Source organism: Dromaius novaehollandiae, chromosome 6 (genome assembly GCF_036370855.1).
Source record: "Dromaius novaehollandiae isolate bDroNov1 chromosome 6, bDroNov1.hap1, whole genome shotgun sequence".
NCBI classification, from domain to species: Eukaryota; Metazoa; Chordata; class Aves; order Casuariiformes; family Dromaiidae; genus Dromaius; species Dromaius novaehollandiae.
Genome location: NC_088103.1, coordinates 8,827,419 through 8,844,274, shown reverse-complemented (window position 1 = coordinate 8,844,274; position 16,856 = coordinate 8,827,419). Strand labels below are relative to the sequence as shown.

Sequence of the window (16,856 nt, the reverse complement as noted above, 5' to 3'; positions counted from 1 at the left end):
GAGCCTCCAGAGGATGGAGGAAGGAGAATTTTAACCCTCATTGAGATGAGCAATTGTTTACAAGACAGTCTGGTACAGGAGATGATGAGAAATAGTACCGGAAATGAAGTAATGGTGCCTTCTGGATACATATGGAATAGAAGCAGTTTCAAGGTAAAAGACTAAATCCTTCTGGACCCCAGGAAGACTTCTGGGGGATATTATCACTAAGAGCTACTGCATGCTGCCAGGATAGAGCTGGAGCATATCTGAAGGCTGTTTTTAAGGTCTTCTTTTTGAATATAACCCTGATGTGTATTCAACCTGATATCAGGGTGATACCAGGTAGATGCTACCTTCTCTCTGGACAAGCCAACCTTCTCTTCTGAAATAGCTGGATTTACCTTCTGCTGGGAGTTTTCTGAATATGACAGAGGGCAATAGTCTATAGCAAATGACTGGAAGGTTTCTCCCTGTGGGCAGATGATGGATATTTAATATTGCGCCCAAAGACAAGTGCTAACAGATGGAGCCCAAACAAAATGGGGTTCCTGCAGTGTTTAAACAGCAAACATTTTGAGCAAGACACTGTACTGCAAAATACTAATGGTGATCTAAAACTAGGATCCGTAAATCAGTCTGCTGAGAAGCAGGTATCAGTTGGAAGTTTTGAAAAACTTCACTAGAGAGATTTTCCACTTTTGTAGAGACACGTAATTCCTACTTGGATTGCATTAGCTGACCTCCCTGTTGTTTTCCTGGGAGTATATTTTTAGTTTAGCAGCTTTCATACACGCCCCCCCCCCACTGGGCTTCTTTCTCAAGAGGTTATTTCACACCTCTCCCACAGTAATATGTGACATTCTCTACTGATGGGGAAATGACTTGTCATTTTTCCATTCTCTCATAACACAAGAATTGTAGAGCATAATAAGATTATCATGAATAACTTCAATGATTAAAATATAGTAGAACAACAAACTCCGTAGGCGTTGTTAATAACTAACTATGTATTGCTTAACTTATCATTGGAGTATGACTTTGGAGTAATGTCTGCTTTCTGTTGAGTTCTGTAAATGTGAATAATTAACAAATTAAAATAATGTCTTAAATGTATTGCTGTAAACTCCCTTCCTGTACTTAAGCTCGTGAATTTCCTACAAGTGTAGGCTGCATAACAAGAAGTGTCATACTAAGTTTTCTAATAGACTTACCTGGTTTTAAAAAGAAAGAAGTGTTTTAATCTTGAATAGCTGCAGAATAGCTTGTTTTCAATAGCTGTGAGCAGCGAGAGGAGGGGGGAAAATGTTTGCAGTAGAACGGTCGTGGCTTTTCTTAAGGACAATTTAAACCGTGATGATCAGTTGTTTCCATCTGATGGAAATACTTGGTGGGAACCTGTAGGCGAAGGCACTGTGAAAGACTGCTTTTAAAAGCAGAGTTCAAGGAGGGAGGGGCATGCAGAGATGTGGGGACAGGAAAATAATGTTTAGAAAATGTGATACAGTGTATTATGTAGTAGTGGCCTGTCTCCATTAATGAAAATTGGTAAAAGACAGTATGCGTTTATGGTAGGCTGTCCACACAGGCACACTAAGGACGCCATAAAAGAAGGCTACTTCTCAGTGAGTTTTAGTGTTTTACTTTGAACCTGCTTTATTCTGGGTCACATACTTATGTGCTGAAACAGTCTGGTTTAATTCAGCAGTGCTAAAAGGGGGAAGGGAAGAAGCCTCTCAGCTCTCCTGCAGTGAGTTCTTCTGGCAGATGAGTTGGGAACTGTGAGAAAAGCATCTGTTGAAAAGGTTAGTGCACTCAGTGTATGAGGTAAAACCTTGTGCTTAGTTAGGTGCAGAGCTCTTGTCTCAAACATGCCAGGCTGCACCCAAGAGCACTGTGTGCTAGCATAACTATCTCTTCCTATTTAAGAGATACTCTGTTCAGTACAGGGCTTTTTTTAATTTGTCATGTCAAGAATGTAATAGCGCAGAAACTACTGTCCTGTTAGTGTCTCGAAGAGGGGGAGGAAGCTGGAACGTCATGCTTTAAATAGGGCATCTGCTTTTGCGGGCACAAGGATAGATCCTTGGACTGCAAATATTTTAAACTGAGGACGAGAGAATTTACAGTTGTTGAAGCTACTGCCCTGACTACGGCTTCCTACAAGCTGTGTTTCTTTTTCTTTTTTTTTTTTTTTTTTTGCATAAGAGAGAGAATTTCTTTTCATATCTTCAGAAGGGCAGCAGAAGGTCGCTAGACTATTTGAAATGGCAGCTCTTTCACTACTTATTTCTGGCATTCATTCCATGAGGCTGTAAACCCTTGTTTTTGTGTGCACCTCTTCTGAGCATGACTTATTGAAGTTAAATGTTGGTAACGCAGTAACTAATGCACTGGGATTTCAGCATACCTTATACTTAACCCATCAGTACATATTTCTGTAAACTTCTGTTTGCAGAAGTATTATCCTTTTGCTCTTCTACAGTGATTGCCTGGTGCTAGAGGTATAAGAAGTTCCCCCCCCAAGCTACAGTAGACTGTCCTCTCTGAGGAAGATCCTTGCAATGTGGACAACTTCCAACATCTGCAATTTTCTTCTGTTTGCTAGAGGTCATGTGTCAGAATTGTCGTAGCTGGTGCTCGTGATGTTGCTAATTTACAGCTTCAAGTATTGTGTAGTACCAATTCCAAGTATCACCTTCAAGTACTTGCAATATCATAATGTTTCTAAAGCTATTGTATGCCAAGTCTTATCCTGATTCTCAGATATCCTTGTCCAGAGGGTACATGTGTACTCTCTGGGGACTGGAATGAAAAGGACAGAGTTGTTCCCAGTCCTACCTCTTAATGCCGTTGACTTGTTCCTTGTGGTTTTACCCCAGTGCTTGGGAACTTAGGGAGCGGATTCACCGCACAGTGTTGTGAAGACATTTGGTCTAGTTGTTTGGCGCTTCTGGAGAACAGATCTTTCTCCTATTGCCAGTTAATGAGTCTGTAACAGCTGTAGTGGTAGTCTGAAAGTTCAGGGTTCAAGCCCTGTTGATATACAACATGAATGCAAGGAAGCCATTACCATTTTAGATAATAGAAATTGTTTTTCACTTTTGTTACACGTCTTGAAAACAAAGCCAGGATGTAAGAGACACAAATAACTCCAGTGTGTAAAACAGATTCACGTTATTTAGATTAGAGTCTGGCACTTGAAAGCTAGGAAGTAGTGGTTTCATGGTTGCCCACATAATTGTAATTCTGACCTTTTGTTGGATGCATTATAACGGAGCTTTCAATACGGTGATGACCTGTCTTTTTTCTTTTTTTTTTCTTTTTTTTTTCTCCTTCCCCTCCATGGCATAAAATCAAGCCAGTGCTTGGAAGGATGGGTTTTGGCCTGGAAGCTTGCTGCCCACTAGGCTCAGCCCTCTTTCAGCCCATCAAGCACAAATCATGATAAGGCAGCCTGTGTTCTGTAAACTGTTCTCTGCTAGTGATGGAAAATGAAATGGATTTGGGAAGCAAAACACGTCTTGCTTCAGGATGAATTACCCTATTTTGTAAACTCAGTTAGCTAGTTTTATAGTCTTGATTTACATGATTATTTTTGACTGGAAAAGGAGTGGATGATGGCCACAGTGCTGCCATTATGTACTAAAATATCCTTATCCCTTGATCAAATTTCCAGCTAAGGTCCTGATTCTAAGTTAATGTGCAGTTCTCTTAACATCTGATTTGGGGATGCAGTGCCTTGCCCAAACCTTTCATTACTGCAGTGTTCAGAGTAGCAGCTGGATACTGGAACATAATCTCTTGCCGTGTGTCATTCTGGTACAATCAGATCTGCTGTATCTCTGAGAGAGTGTGGTACTGAAGTAGTACAAATTAACAGTTTGCAAGCATAGCAAGCAAGCTCTGATACACTGTTTCTGTCTTGGCATAGTTAACTTTTTTTCTCCCTTCTGGTGAGACAGTCTGGGAGAGATTCTTATTTGCTGGAGTGATAAGCAAATCCAAGCTGTCAAACTAGTGTGTGAAGTTGCTCTGTGCTCGCTAGCTTAAACCGTGGGCCTGGACAGAAGTATTGTAAGTAAAAGGAGGACATGCAGCTCAGCTAATGAGAAGAAAATGACCTTTTGACCAAATCGTGAAATACTTGGTGCTTGTGCTTAGTTGTGCCTCTTAAAATTAGGAGTTAGACTCTAAGGGAGATAAAATTTGAAGTGTAGGTCCAAGAGTCTGCTGAGTTCCTACTGCTGGCCTATAAACATTCAAATCTTGTATTCCAGATCACTATTGAATGACTTCAAAGTCTACTGTACCAAGACAACAAGACTTATAAAGAGTGACTAATTTTTGTGATTCTTTGTATCCTGTAGCCAAATGAGTTTGGAAGGGACTCATGGTGGAATAGAAAGTTAACCTAGAAGGATCTACTGAACATCTGTTCCCCATGCTTCTTGTACGTTGTAGGCCACAGAATAATCTGTAGTCCTTTTTAATAAATGTAAGACAGATTTATTAAAAGGAGAGAGTAAAAGGCCATTATAGCAATTTGATGCTAGCAGGGAACTGCTGGCTGGAGTTGGTAATAGACTAAGTAGTCTGCAGCCTGTGCTATGTAAATAAGCAGGGGGAGAAAATTCAGCTGCTCTTTTTGGGAAAGATTCCTTTCAGAGAGTAAATCTGTCTGAAAACCAAGCAAAAAAATATATGGTTTTACTGTGCGCATCCATGCTATGTTAGACTAAGTTACAGTTCAGTGTCACTACTACACTAGAGTCATGTAAGCACTAACTTTTTCTGACTGTGGAACAAATATTGTTTAAGTGGAGTTTTGATTTTGTTATAATGATAAATGGTTCAGTTCTAGAATAAGCTTTTGGAGTAAAGGTGCATTGCTGTTACACAATAAATAGAGCACTTCATGCCTCCTAAATTTATTTAAAAATCTGATATGGTCGGTACACCATATGGGATTGAGGAACATGCAGGTTGACTCCTTGGAAGAAAATCAAAACAAAACTCAGTCTGTGAAAGCAATAATTCTGGTTCCCAAGTTGTATCCTTATTTTCCTTTTTTTAAGAATAGAAAAAATAAGAGAATATTGCATGAAAGCAGGACTATGTTTGTGGGAAAGATGTGAAACACCAGTGTATATGGCTGAAAACAGTAAGTGTGTTCTTGGGCATCCAGGCACAAAATTAACCAGAAGTAAATTAGAGAGTCCATTAAGTATTATACTGCATGTCCCACTGTGTCTGTAACATGCTTTTTTAATTCCCCTAATGTCCAATAATTAGGGAGCAATTTGGTAGCAATTAGTTTTTAGTCATTAAATATGTGTTTTTTTTCTGAGTGTGTGTGTGTGTGTGTATATATCAATCTTCAAGACAAGGCAAAATAAATGACTTTACTCATCATGCCTGAGTGTAATGGAATCCAGTTATCTAGATTTTTATTTATTTATTTGAGTGAACTCTGATCAAAGGCTTGCTAAAGTTTCTTAGTGTTGTTATTACAGTGGTTCTGTGTGTGTGTGTGCACATGTGCTTTCCACTGCTTTTTCTTAGCACAGGTTCATGCTGCTGCTTTCCTTTCTCCCCAACAGTGAGCAAGAGGGTTATTTCCAGATTTGGGAAGCAGCAGCTGAAGTGCTTGTCAGGTGGACTGGTGAATGAGGGGAAGACGGAGGATAGCCAATTCTGTAACTTCCAGTTTTCCATGGGCCATGTGTGTGCAGGACTCTTCAGAGTTCGTTTCTAAAAGCAAATAAACCCCCCCTGTAGCTATTACAAAACAGCTATGTTGATGTTTGTATATTTTCTCTAACAACCAAAACACCATCAGTTTGGGTAGAAAACAGCAGAATAGCTGTTTGTCTATTACTTGGAGCCCTGGTAGACTTCCCCAGAACCATAAGCCGTTGACTAAAATTCATCTTGGTAGATCTCATTCTTCTTTGTCTGTTCTAGGGAAAAAACATGATTGTTAAAAGCTGTGCCTGTCTTGGCAGGTGTTCTTGTCCCAGAATGAGAGCTGGTTGCTAGCAGAAGGACTTCCAGGGTAGAAGCTGAGACTGCAAATCTGACATGACACTTGTGGGGTAGCCATTGAAATGGTTGCTTTGGACACCCAGCTTCATGTGGGAGTTGAATATTGTAAATTGAAGGCCAAGTTGCACTAGAATATGTTTAAAATATATAGTTGCTGTTAAAATACAGGTACCTTAGATGAATAAAACTTTCAAAATCAAGTAGAACATAGAAATGGGTATTTTAAAAGGAAGATGATAAATGTTAAGGCACATTTTTAAAATGTTTGAAGTGTTGATCCTTAGAATATACTTAAATGGCACTTGGACTGGTACTTCTGCAGTGAGCCAGGTCAAGGAGTGGAGCAGACTGGGATCAGCTGAATGCTAGTTTTGCTGCAGGGGATGGGATGAAAATGTGTGTGGGACTGGTAGCCTTGCCTCAGATTGGTTTAAACAGCTGAAACTGCCCCTTTAGGGTAGTGCTGCAGTAAAGGTTTCGTCAGGGTTGCCTCTTGCAGTATGACAGGTGGAAAAAAGCTTGTGTCTCTTGGGACTTGTCTGCCCTCTCTGACTCTTTGAAATGTAAAGTTAAATTTTGCTTATATAAGTATATGTGCTTGAGGGTTTCCCCACCCCTTGTTCTCTCTGACTTCCTAATTTGGATCTCCAGCTGTGATCAAGTAGCTTTTCAGAAACAAAAGATAATGCTTCTTAATGTTTGTGAGAAGGAGGATGGTGATGCTAGTTCATTCTTCCTTTTGTCCTATTCTACTGGTTTACCTTGCTTTTGATGGTCAGGGATAACTTGAAATTACTCCTAAATAGTTGGAATTGCCTCAAAAACTGCTTTGAGCAGAGATAAAATAGAGACATTCTAGCTACTGTCTGTTCAGCTTGTTTTTGCCTATGTGAGGACTTAAATGTGTTTGGTGTTTTCTGACCATCTTACCTTAACGTGAGAAATGTTATTCATATTGCAGCACTTTGTACATTGAAGTGATGGAGCTGTTTTTAGCATTAGAATTACGAAGACAAATGAGAAAACTGGTTGTACCGTACATTTTCAGCAGGGAAGTCTGACTTTAACTGACGTGATGGTTTTCCTTAAAACTTACAGGATCTCTCTGCCTGCTGATGGCTTGAGGACAGTGTTGCTGCAGCTGCTTTGAGTGAATGATGTGGGTTGCTGGATTAAGAAGAAAGTAATGGCAAGAACTTAGTGTGTTAAAATTGTCAGCTGACCCATGGTAGTATGTCTTAAATAAGAAAAGATGAATCAGATTATGGTGCCTGAAGGATCAAGCTTTGCACATCCCGAATGGGGAGTTATTTCTGACTTCAGAGAGCTCTCAGGTTCAGTGAAGGCTCCATCAGTTGAAGCTGAACATAAATTGAATGCATTGGCAAATTGTGAATCTAGGAGAGACAGAAGGGCAAGAAGCAGCAGAATTTTATAGCAATAGGTTTGTGATGAAACATGGTCTCAAATTTTGCAGTTTTGACAGATAGGGCTCTGGTGCATACTACCTTGCTTTGCACTCAGTTGGGTGGCTTACATCAGTTCCGGGGGCTGTGGGGGTGAAGAAATCATTTAAACTTGCTTCATTGTTTATCTTGTGTTGCCCAGAAGCCTTGTGTGATTAAAAAAACTGAATGGGACTGTGCTGTTGTGTGAAGGGGGGAAAACAAACCTTGTCTGTCTGGTGGGATAGGGTGGAGTGCATGCTTATGTTTTACAAAACACTTTATTGCCTTGCCTCCAGAATAAGTGGCTGCTGGAAAGAAGGAGGAACCATTGATCTGACTCTACCCCACTTAATTGGACCATTCTAGAGCAACTTGTTGCGTATGGCATCCATGGCTGCTTGCTTATAGCTCGGCTGCAGTTTTTGTTCAGCATTGCTGCTGGTGACTGTCCCCGATTGCTGCCTTTAGTTTCTTCCACAGAAGTTGTGCTTCTCTTTGCTGAAGTTTTGAAGCTCTGTAATATCCTCAGAAATGGATTAGGGTTTGCTTTGCCTCTTGCAAAGATGACTCTGTGCCTGAGGCTGTGTTTCCGGCTAGGTTTAGCCTAATTTCAACTGTATAAAATTGTGGGGGTGGTTAAAATAAGACTTTTTTTTCTGGCTTTGTTAAAAAAATAACTGATTGAAACGTATGAAAAAAAATCCTGTTTGATACCAGGCTTAAAAATCACTAAATCAGTGTGTCTTTGGGAGATTTTGAAATTATTTTCACACCTAGTATTTACAAAGACAACCAAAACTGATTTGGTTGGGGGTGGTGGTGATAAATTCATTTATATGGTTACATGATCAGTTTGTGGGAATGGGAATACATTCTGAATGTTTTAAGCTGTAGTCTTTAGGTGTCTTCTGTGAGTAATGATTATAGTACAGCTGTATTTTGGATATTAGAATAAGCAGTTAAGTATAATAGCATTTAAGATAACAATCATAAATATTTAACTCTTGTAATTGCTCTGGTATCAGATTCGTTTGAATATAGGCGGAGCTGGCTGATTAAAATATTTGTGGAAACATAATGTGGACGCTCACATGTCAGAACATGATGGTGCTACTTTGAAAAAGGGTGGGGGGAAGCTATTGATGCAGTAAAGCCTAACAGCTGCAAACTGTCAAATACACAGTTGTTTCAACTTTTTTTGCACTTGTACTTGCATGGTATCCTGAGTGATACAGGAGTCCAGAAGGAAGTGCAGATTGTAGTCAGATAATTGAAGTCTGTAAATATAATGCATACACCATCGGGAGACAGAGTTAAGGTTGCACTATCATCTCTAAAACTCATGTTTGCAAATTTAAGAGCTTGACTTCATAAGGCTTAAAAAAAAAAAAAAAAAAAAAAAAAAAAAAAAAAAAACCAAACAAAAAAAAACCCAAAGAACCTCAGTCATTTGAAACTGGGAACTCCCTGCTTGATGTTGACAGCTGGTTGTGTACCCTGACTCTCTGCAAGTGATAGTACTACTCCTGCCTTAATTAAAGGGCAGTCTACAACAGCTGGCAACAAGAAAAGGTGATGTCTCGGGCTGACATGGTAAATACAGGAAATCTAGTCTGGTGTTTCAAAGTTGCCTACTCAAATAGCTTTAAAGTAAATGCAAATTTAATTGAAAGAATGAACTTTTTGTGTACTTCATTAGAATATTCTTTTTAAACTAAATTTCTGTTGAGGTAGTATTTTTCACCAGGACACTTGAGAATGGGTCTCTACTGCCAGAACTAGTTTCCTGTTGAAATTTCAACACTTGCTCTACCTCACCCCAACCATTTATGTCATTAGCTAGTCTCTTAAAAAAAAAAAAAAAAAAAAAAAAAAAAAAAAAGTCATGCTGCTTTAAATAAGGAAAAGAACATTCTCATTCTCACAAGCAGCCCCCTGTTTGCATTAAGAAAGAGATGAATCTGTTTGGATCAAGCTTACCAAAACAAACACAGTGTACTTTGGATTAAAATCTAAGGGATGGTAAAGTTGCCTGAGGAATAAAAAGTTCTGAGTGACTGGAAATTATGACTTCATGGTGTCTGTTAGATTTTTCTGAACTGCCACAGAACATAGCTGGGGCATACTCTTCCTATGAGTTAGCTGTGATAATTTGTAATGATCGTGTTGTGAGCCCTCCAAATGTCAGCATCCTGTTTACTTGCTTTTTAAGCCCAACAGTTATTGCATTGTGTGTCTTCAATTTGTGCTATTGGAAAAATGTAGCCTGTGTTATGTAGATGGATACCTACTGTGGCTGAACTGACACTGAATTGTTTTGCAATTGTTGATTTGTTGAAGATATAAGTTGCTTCTGCTTTACTGGTAATTGTACATATTTATCTGTGTATGCTGGAGAAATGGACCTATCATATGCAGAACTTAATAAAAAAAAGCAATTGTTTGAAATATAACTGGAATATTGCCAATATAAATAAAATGGTTTAATTCTAAAGGTTGTTCTGGGGTAAATGGTAACTTCTCTCTTCCAGTGAATTTCCCAGCTTTGTCTATAGCACAGCCTGGGCAAAAGTGTAGGGATTACTTCCTGTGTAATTTTGGGGATGTGAGGTCTGTTATGGAATGAAAGTTAGCTTCAGTGTTTCTTTAGGTGTTGGGCTACTGCTGTAAACATCATTCTGAAATTCAGTACCATTTCTTTATTTTGAACTACATACGTAAGTTTTTGTCTTACATACACTGAATTTATAGTCGGTGTTTGACATGACATCTAAATGTGCAGTGTGCTACTGGATTGCATGAAATGAAATGTCCATAGTTGGCGTTTATGAGGTCCTTTCTAATGAGAAGTGGCTCTCTTCCTCATAGGAATGAGTGTAATTCATGAACTGTCTTTTTTTGCTGCTTTTGCCCACACCAAATGTTTTCCTCTGTTTGTTAACTGAGTGCTTATTTGTTTGACACAAACATATTGCAGACTGAGATTGGGGTCTATATGAAGGCCAAATAAGTGTTTTGTATATGTTATGTCAAAGTCTTTAAAGGGAGCTAATTACTGTTTCTGGAAGCAAGATAACTTCCCGAGGGATGGAAATAATGTGCTTAGTTCTGTTTTGCTAAAGTAATGATACTGAACATTACTGTTTTTTTCCTCCATTTAAAGTGTCTTGTATCAGTTTATTAAAAGATACCATTTCTGGAGCTTCCCCCCCATTGGGCTATTACACGCCACTGCAAGTTTTCTGAGTACTTTTATTGTGTGATAGTATTTGAAATATACAGTAGTATGCTGCTAGTTACTTGCTAAGTCTCAAATATTGGACTCTAATGTTGGTAATTTAAAAAGATAAGTCATGAGTCTTCTCTTAAAAAAAAAAAAAAAAGTGGGAGTGGTCTCTGGATGTGTCACTCTCCTCATCTTGCCAATTAAAATTTGCAAATAAAATAAGCAAACAAGTTCTTGCATTTCCCTGTCTTCAGCTGCATCCAGTGTTTGTGCTCCTTGCCTGCTACACTACTGCTCCCAATTCTCCCCTTTTTCTTTTTCCTGTCTTAAATTTATTCTTTCCCATGTAAAAGCTGTGGTATTGCATGATGATTGTTGCCTATTTACATTCACCAAGGAAAGGAGGGGTTGTACTGTACGATGCGGTTTGCTCTGTTAGCTATTGGATGCTATGATAAAGCACTACAACAGTAAACATAACTTTTGTACTGCTTTGTCTGAAAATATCTACGATGTGAGGTAATTCGACCAGTCTATGCTTGGAGTCCTGGCCCAGAAGTGGCAGGCTGTGTAGCAGGAGACAGTGAACTCTGATACAAAAGCCAGCAGCAACTGGGTCTGTGTTTCAGCATCTGTACGGTGCTGTGTGCAGTCTTTTTTTCTTCCATTTCTTTTTCTTCCAGCTGGTAAGATCAAGCTACATTGCTCTCTTCTGGGGAAAGCGCTGTTTTCTGCTGGCAATGTCTTTTGAGGCTCATCAAAGAAATATTGCATCCGTTAAAAATAGAAGCTGCTGATCACAGGGATAAGCAAGTTTTTCATCTCAGAGTACAAGAATATTGACATACCGGTTTGTGTTGGCCTGGAGGGGAAAAATAGGCCTAGGCTCACCCACAGCTCTCAGAGGGGATATCTGCTTGTTAAATCACTGAGAAGAGAGAAGTGGTGTGTTGTGCCACTGCCTTGTGAGATACACACCCAACAACTTCTGTGTGCCTGAGATAGCAGCAGTGGGGATGCAGGGTGCGGCGAGAGGTACAGTACCATAATGTTGCCTCCGGCTCTGCATGGTTTTATGTATTTTGGGCTTTAGAGATGCTCCCCTCCCCTTAAGGTCTTAAAAATGAGGCTTAAACCATGAGCTAGTTAGTGATCCAGCATAAAATCCCTGTAGCTTTGGCTCTCTCAGCTTTGTAGTCACTGCCCAGGAATGGTGCTGGCCTAAAGGAATGTCAGAATTGTGCGGCTGGAACAAGGCCGGAAGATCCCCGAATTACATGTGCCTCAAGTGCTGTGAAGCACCACCTTACATTTGAAGTACAGTGGTGGATTTGAGTTTGCCTGGTTTGAGGTTTCTGTGATGACAACTAAACTTAGCATGAACCTGCATTGACTAATTTTAACCTGCTGCTGCAGCATGAGGCTCTGTCTAGAGTTGTGCTGCATCAGCGACCAGAGTCGAGGTTTGCCCTGATGTTGTAGAATAGCAGCTGGATTTCAGGCTTTTGGAGGTCCCCCCCCCGAAGTCTTCATGTTACAACTATAAGCAGATTTGTTCCAGAGGGCCTGCTGTTTCTCACAAAATGGTCTCCCACCATGGCTAAAGGTGGGTCTTGAAGCATGAGTTAACTCCACAGAGCTCTTTTAACACTATTTTATTTAAATCTTTAAAAACTGGTGATAGTTGTGCAATTCCGTAGTAGGTATCCTTAGGCCTCATTTTCAAGTGCACTAGGAATTATTCCTTCAGGAATATAAGCCAGCTGCCATTCCCAAACACTTTTTTCCCCTTAGATAAATTGTAAAACTTTGAAAAAGAGTTAAAGCAAATGAAAACAAACTTATTTGAATCATGCAAGGTTGGGGTAACTTAATTACAAGATGATTTGTTTTGGAGGAAATGAGGAAATGCTGTGCAGCTTGAATTTTTATACTTATTATCAGCTAGCTGAGGCTTTTAAAATTTCATCTGTAGTAATCCTATACAATCTTGGATTCGGGATAGAAGAACTCACTCCTTACTAAGTAAGCTTCAATACCATTACTCAAGTCAACACGTGTTATTCTTTGTTAGCGCTGGTGTAGCTTTTCCACTTCAGAATTTGAAAGAAAGGATGCTATTGATTTGTCTCAGACTGTGTTAATTATCTTGTGTGTTTCTAAATGTAAAGTAGAAATCCTAAACATATTAACAGAAAGGCTGTAAGAAATGATAATTAAGGGTCTACTAGAAATGTAAAATGAATGTTTTAAACTGATCATCTCCCCTTCCACCCCATTTATTTCAGGTTTATGACTCTGACTGTTGTGACAGCATTCTTCTGGAGCTGCGGGAATATCTGCCAAAATACTTCGGTGTCTGGTCACCACCTACTGCACCAAATGGTACTGTTCTAATTTTATCTATTAGTCCCAATCTGCTGAAAAACCTTTTGGAGAATGATTTTTGGCAGTTGAGTTGTCTAGGGTTTTGGGTTTTTTGCCTTTTAAGCCTCTGTAATGCAGTTTTGTTCCCTGTGACAACACATTCCAGTTTGTAGCCCTCTGGCTGGGCCTAGGGGGAGACCTTCAAGCTGGGCTCTGCTGCTGGGGCTCCCAAGGTTAAATCACATCGCCTTGTTGTATTGCACACAGCGCTTATTTCAGTAGGTACCTTGCTTAAGAGTACTGCTTGTCCTATGTGTGTTTGGAATGGAATGGAGCTCTGGTATCTTACCTTAGTATTTGTATAGCACGTTAGCAGTTGGGAAGAAAAAGATATTTTTGGAGGACAATTGGAAACAGAAAATAGATATTTTTGTTGTATACTTAAAGTAGGAACTAGTTTGTTTCCTCTGCTCTTTCGTATTCATGTTGAAGAGATTGAACTTCTAGAACATACGGGAACCAAAGATGCTATCAAGCCCATTTAAATATGTGGGCACCTAAACGAGAAGCTGTGATCTTGTACTGTAATTCTGTCTTCTCTTCCTTATGCTGTCCCTGGAAAGACTTGTCTTCCAAAGACGACAGAAACTGCACTCTCCAAACTCTGTGAAAAGAAATGCAATGATTGTGGTAGTACCTAGCACTTTCTTGGCTCACATTTGATTTCACATTTCCATATTTGGCACTAACTCAGATAGCTCTACCACAGCTATCTTTCTTCCCTTGTAATTTTGTGTCACAGAGCTCACTTAGTGTCCTCTCCAAATCGCAAATCAATTTTTCCTACTCACAGTAGGATCTTAAGATGTTAAAATGTGTGATCTAGCTGAGATACAGTAATTCAACACATCCATAGCTTATGTTGTGAATTAACTAACGCTGTGCATGGTGGGGCTGAACTTTGGCAGAATAACTGTTTAAAGGAGGGGTAACACTTTTTTCCTGTTTGTGTTTGCTTGAGATTATGCAGTATCAGGAGCTCCTTTGATAGAAGGCTAGGGCAAGAGGGTTTGAATAAAACACTCCATTGCCAACTCTACTATCTGTAGTACGAAAGGGTTTCTTGTAGTTCTGATAGAAGTCAGGTTTATGGAGATTAACAGAAAATGTGTGTGTTGGCTACTTCCAAAGCTAAGTGCTTTGTAACACTTCAATTATTGGCTTGAGCCTTTTGAGTTAGAAGTTATTTGTTGATTAGAAGGCATTGTTGAATATAGTTTTACTAATGCCAGGTGCTGAAGAAAACCTGTGATGCATTTGTGCATCAGTGCTCAACACCAAAAGACATTGGAGCTGAAAAGAATCACCAATACTACATTTAGACTGGGTAAAAAGTAGGAAATCAAGTTCAGAAAACTTTATTTTGGAGGGGGGGGGAGATTAGAGTTGAGGGTTTATTACCAGTCTCCCCCCTCCCCCCCCCCAATTAGTTGTGGTCTTAGCTGTGGTGCCATTCAAAAGATTGAACTTTAACTGCCGTGGTGTGTCCCAGTGACATTAGATGAAGGAATCTAGTTGCTTAAAGAGGCATCTAGTTATTATATTTATATCCGAGTTGATTTGTAGCCTTTTGCAGTCTTTGTTGGAAGCCTGATGTTCCCTTCGACAGTTAACTGCTCTACAGATTGTGGGGACAAAGCTCCAGACCACGTTTGATCAGTGAACCTAATAATTCCTTATTGTTGCTAAATGAACATAAGTAACCTCTCTTAGAGGATGTAAGAATAGATCAGTTTCCAGATCCCCTCTACTTGCTGCATATTCTGAACTCTGTGTGTATGTATGCATATATATGTATATATTTTTAACAATCCTTGTGTGAAGGAGAAACTGCTTCTATGTCTTGCCAGAGCAGAGAGGGAATGGCCATAGGCATTTCTTTTTATGTAAAGTTCCTTTATCTATAAGGTAGTAAGGGAAGGGAGAGCTGTTCGGCAACAGGTAAGAGTCTTATGTGCATAGTTTCAGAGGTGTTATTTTGGGAAGAGGGTTGGGAATTCGAGTAGCATGAAGAGAATCCTAGGCTTGCAGTAGAAAAAACTGAGACTAAATGAATTTAGGACCACACTGAAGATAATCGGTGACACTCTCCAAGTGTCTGTATAACATAGACAGGAACTGTGGTGGGCAAGGTGGAGAACACAGATAATTTTTTTCCGTAGAGAAGGGTTTAGGGAGACAAGTGTGAGGCTTCTATGCTAAAGCTGTAGGTAAATGGGTGAAATTGCTAGCTAAATGGGATGAAATATATTAAGTGTTAATTAGAACATAGGAATGGCCATCCCTAACCCTACACAAGAGTGAGTCATCTTGGACTATGTGCTCTCTAGCCGATGCCTAAGTACACAAGAAGCTGCTGCTGCACGCCTGCCTTCTGCTGAACTTTTCGTCTTCTAAGCAGAAAAGTTAGCAATATTCACAAGTGTTGTATCAGTAAAAACTTGTGAAACTGTCCTGTTACGCTGAAATCGCATACCTCAATGTAACAAAAGCATCTGTATAGGCCTGCTGGGTCTTGCTTTACCCTCAGTCACGCTACTGGTGCTACGGCATAGGAGCCGGTGTTAGAGATGGATGACGCTACGTCTCCCAGGTCAGTCTAAAATTGGGGTGGGGCAATCTGATTTGAACTCTGGTTTCAGTGGCATTGTCGGCATTTGGAGTATATTAGCAAACATGTGGAAAAGCTGTTATAAATATGTATAGTAGCCAAACTGAGACTTCTCTATCTCCTGCTGAGAGTTTTAAGGTTCTGTTTTTTGCTGCCTACTTGTTGCCCCTGGTTTCCACCCCCACACCCCCGTGTAACTTTGTTGCTGCTCATTGCTTTCTCCTCTGGGCTCTAATTTTTGTTGCCTAAAATGAGAACGGGGTAGATAAATATAACTTGTAACCAAATTTTTCTTTTCTCCTGTTGCTGGGAGCAACTGAAGCATTCTCTGCTTATTCATGTTTTGAGAGATGCCTTGTAAATTGTGAAGTCAGATGCCTCAAGTTATTTTCTCACTTCTGATTCCAGTGAGGACTGGTTCAGCGTGTGCATGCTGAAGTCTGGAGTGGTTCATGCCACACATACTTGCTGAATTTTGGTCTTTTTTTTTTCCTGTTTGTCCCCTTTGGGACTGTAATAAAGAATATGTCAAGCCACATCTTCCTCTCTGCTGAAAAAGAGAAAGGGCAGGAGGCGAAGCCTCTGAGGAATGATTTGTTTAAATTCTATAGAAATACATATTGAGGAATATGTACCAAAGCTAAGATACAAGCATCCTTATGCATTCTTTTCTCTTCATGGGATTTTAATTTAACCTGTGTTTAGATAGTTTGAAACTTATTTTATCAATATGCAGCATTTCTACATGACATATGCAGCGTATCTAATTGTGTAATAAAGTTGCTTGTATTAGTGAATATATAATTTTCAGAAGCACTTTGGATTAGCAGTATTCTACATAATATTTTAGAAAATATGAAGTGCTTGAAAATTGTGCACTTTTTAAAACAGAATAGGAAGAAGAGCTGTAGTTAATCTCTGCTCTCTTGCAGACTTACTGTTCAGCTTGGAAAGAATTCTTGGGTTCAGATGAAAGGGTATAAGAGCACCTAACTAGAGCAGGCACGAAAATAAGGTAGTGTAGTGATACCTATGTATGTCTGAATCTGGTCCTCAGTTTCTTTTTGCCTCAGTCTTAATGCTTCACGAGGTATTGCAGGGGTAACTGTGTTAAAAG

The 16,856-nt window shown here is 39.6% G+C and overlaps 1 protein-coding gene across 1 annotated transcript in view; it reads left to right on the top strand.

Moving 5' to 3' along the window:
• IPMK (inositol polyphosphate multikinase) overlaps nt 1-16,856 on the top strand; it is a 42,638-nt gene that overhangs the window by 7,205 nt on the left and 18,577 nt on the right. The window contains exon 3 of the mRNA XM_064513578.1: nt 12,990-13,086. Within this exon, the coding sequence (XP_064369648.1) occupies nt 12,990-13,086 (97 nt within the window). The remainder of the gene's footprint in view (nt 1-12,989; nt 13,087-16,856) is intronic.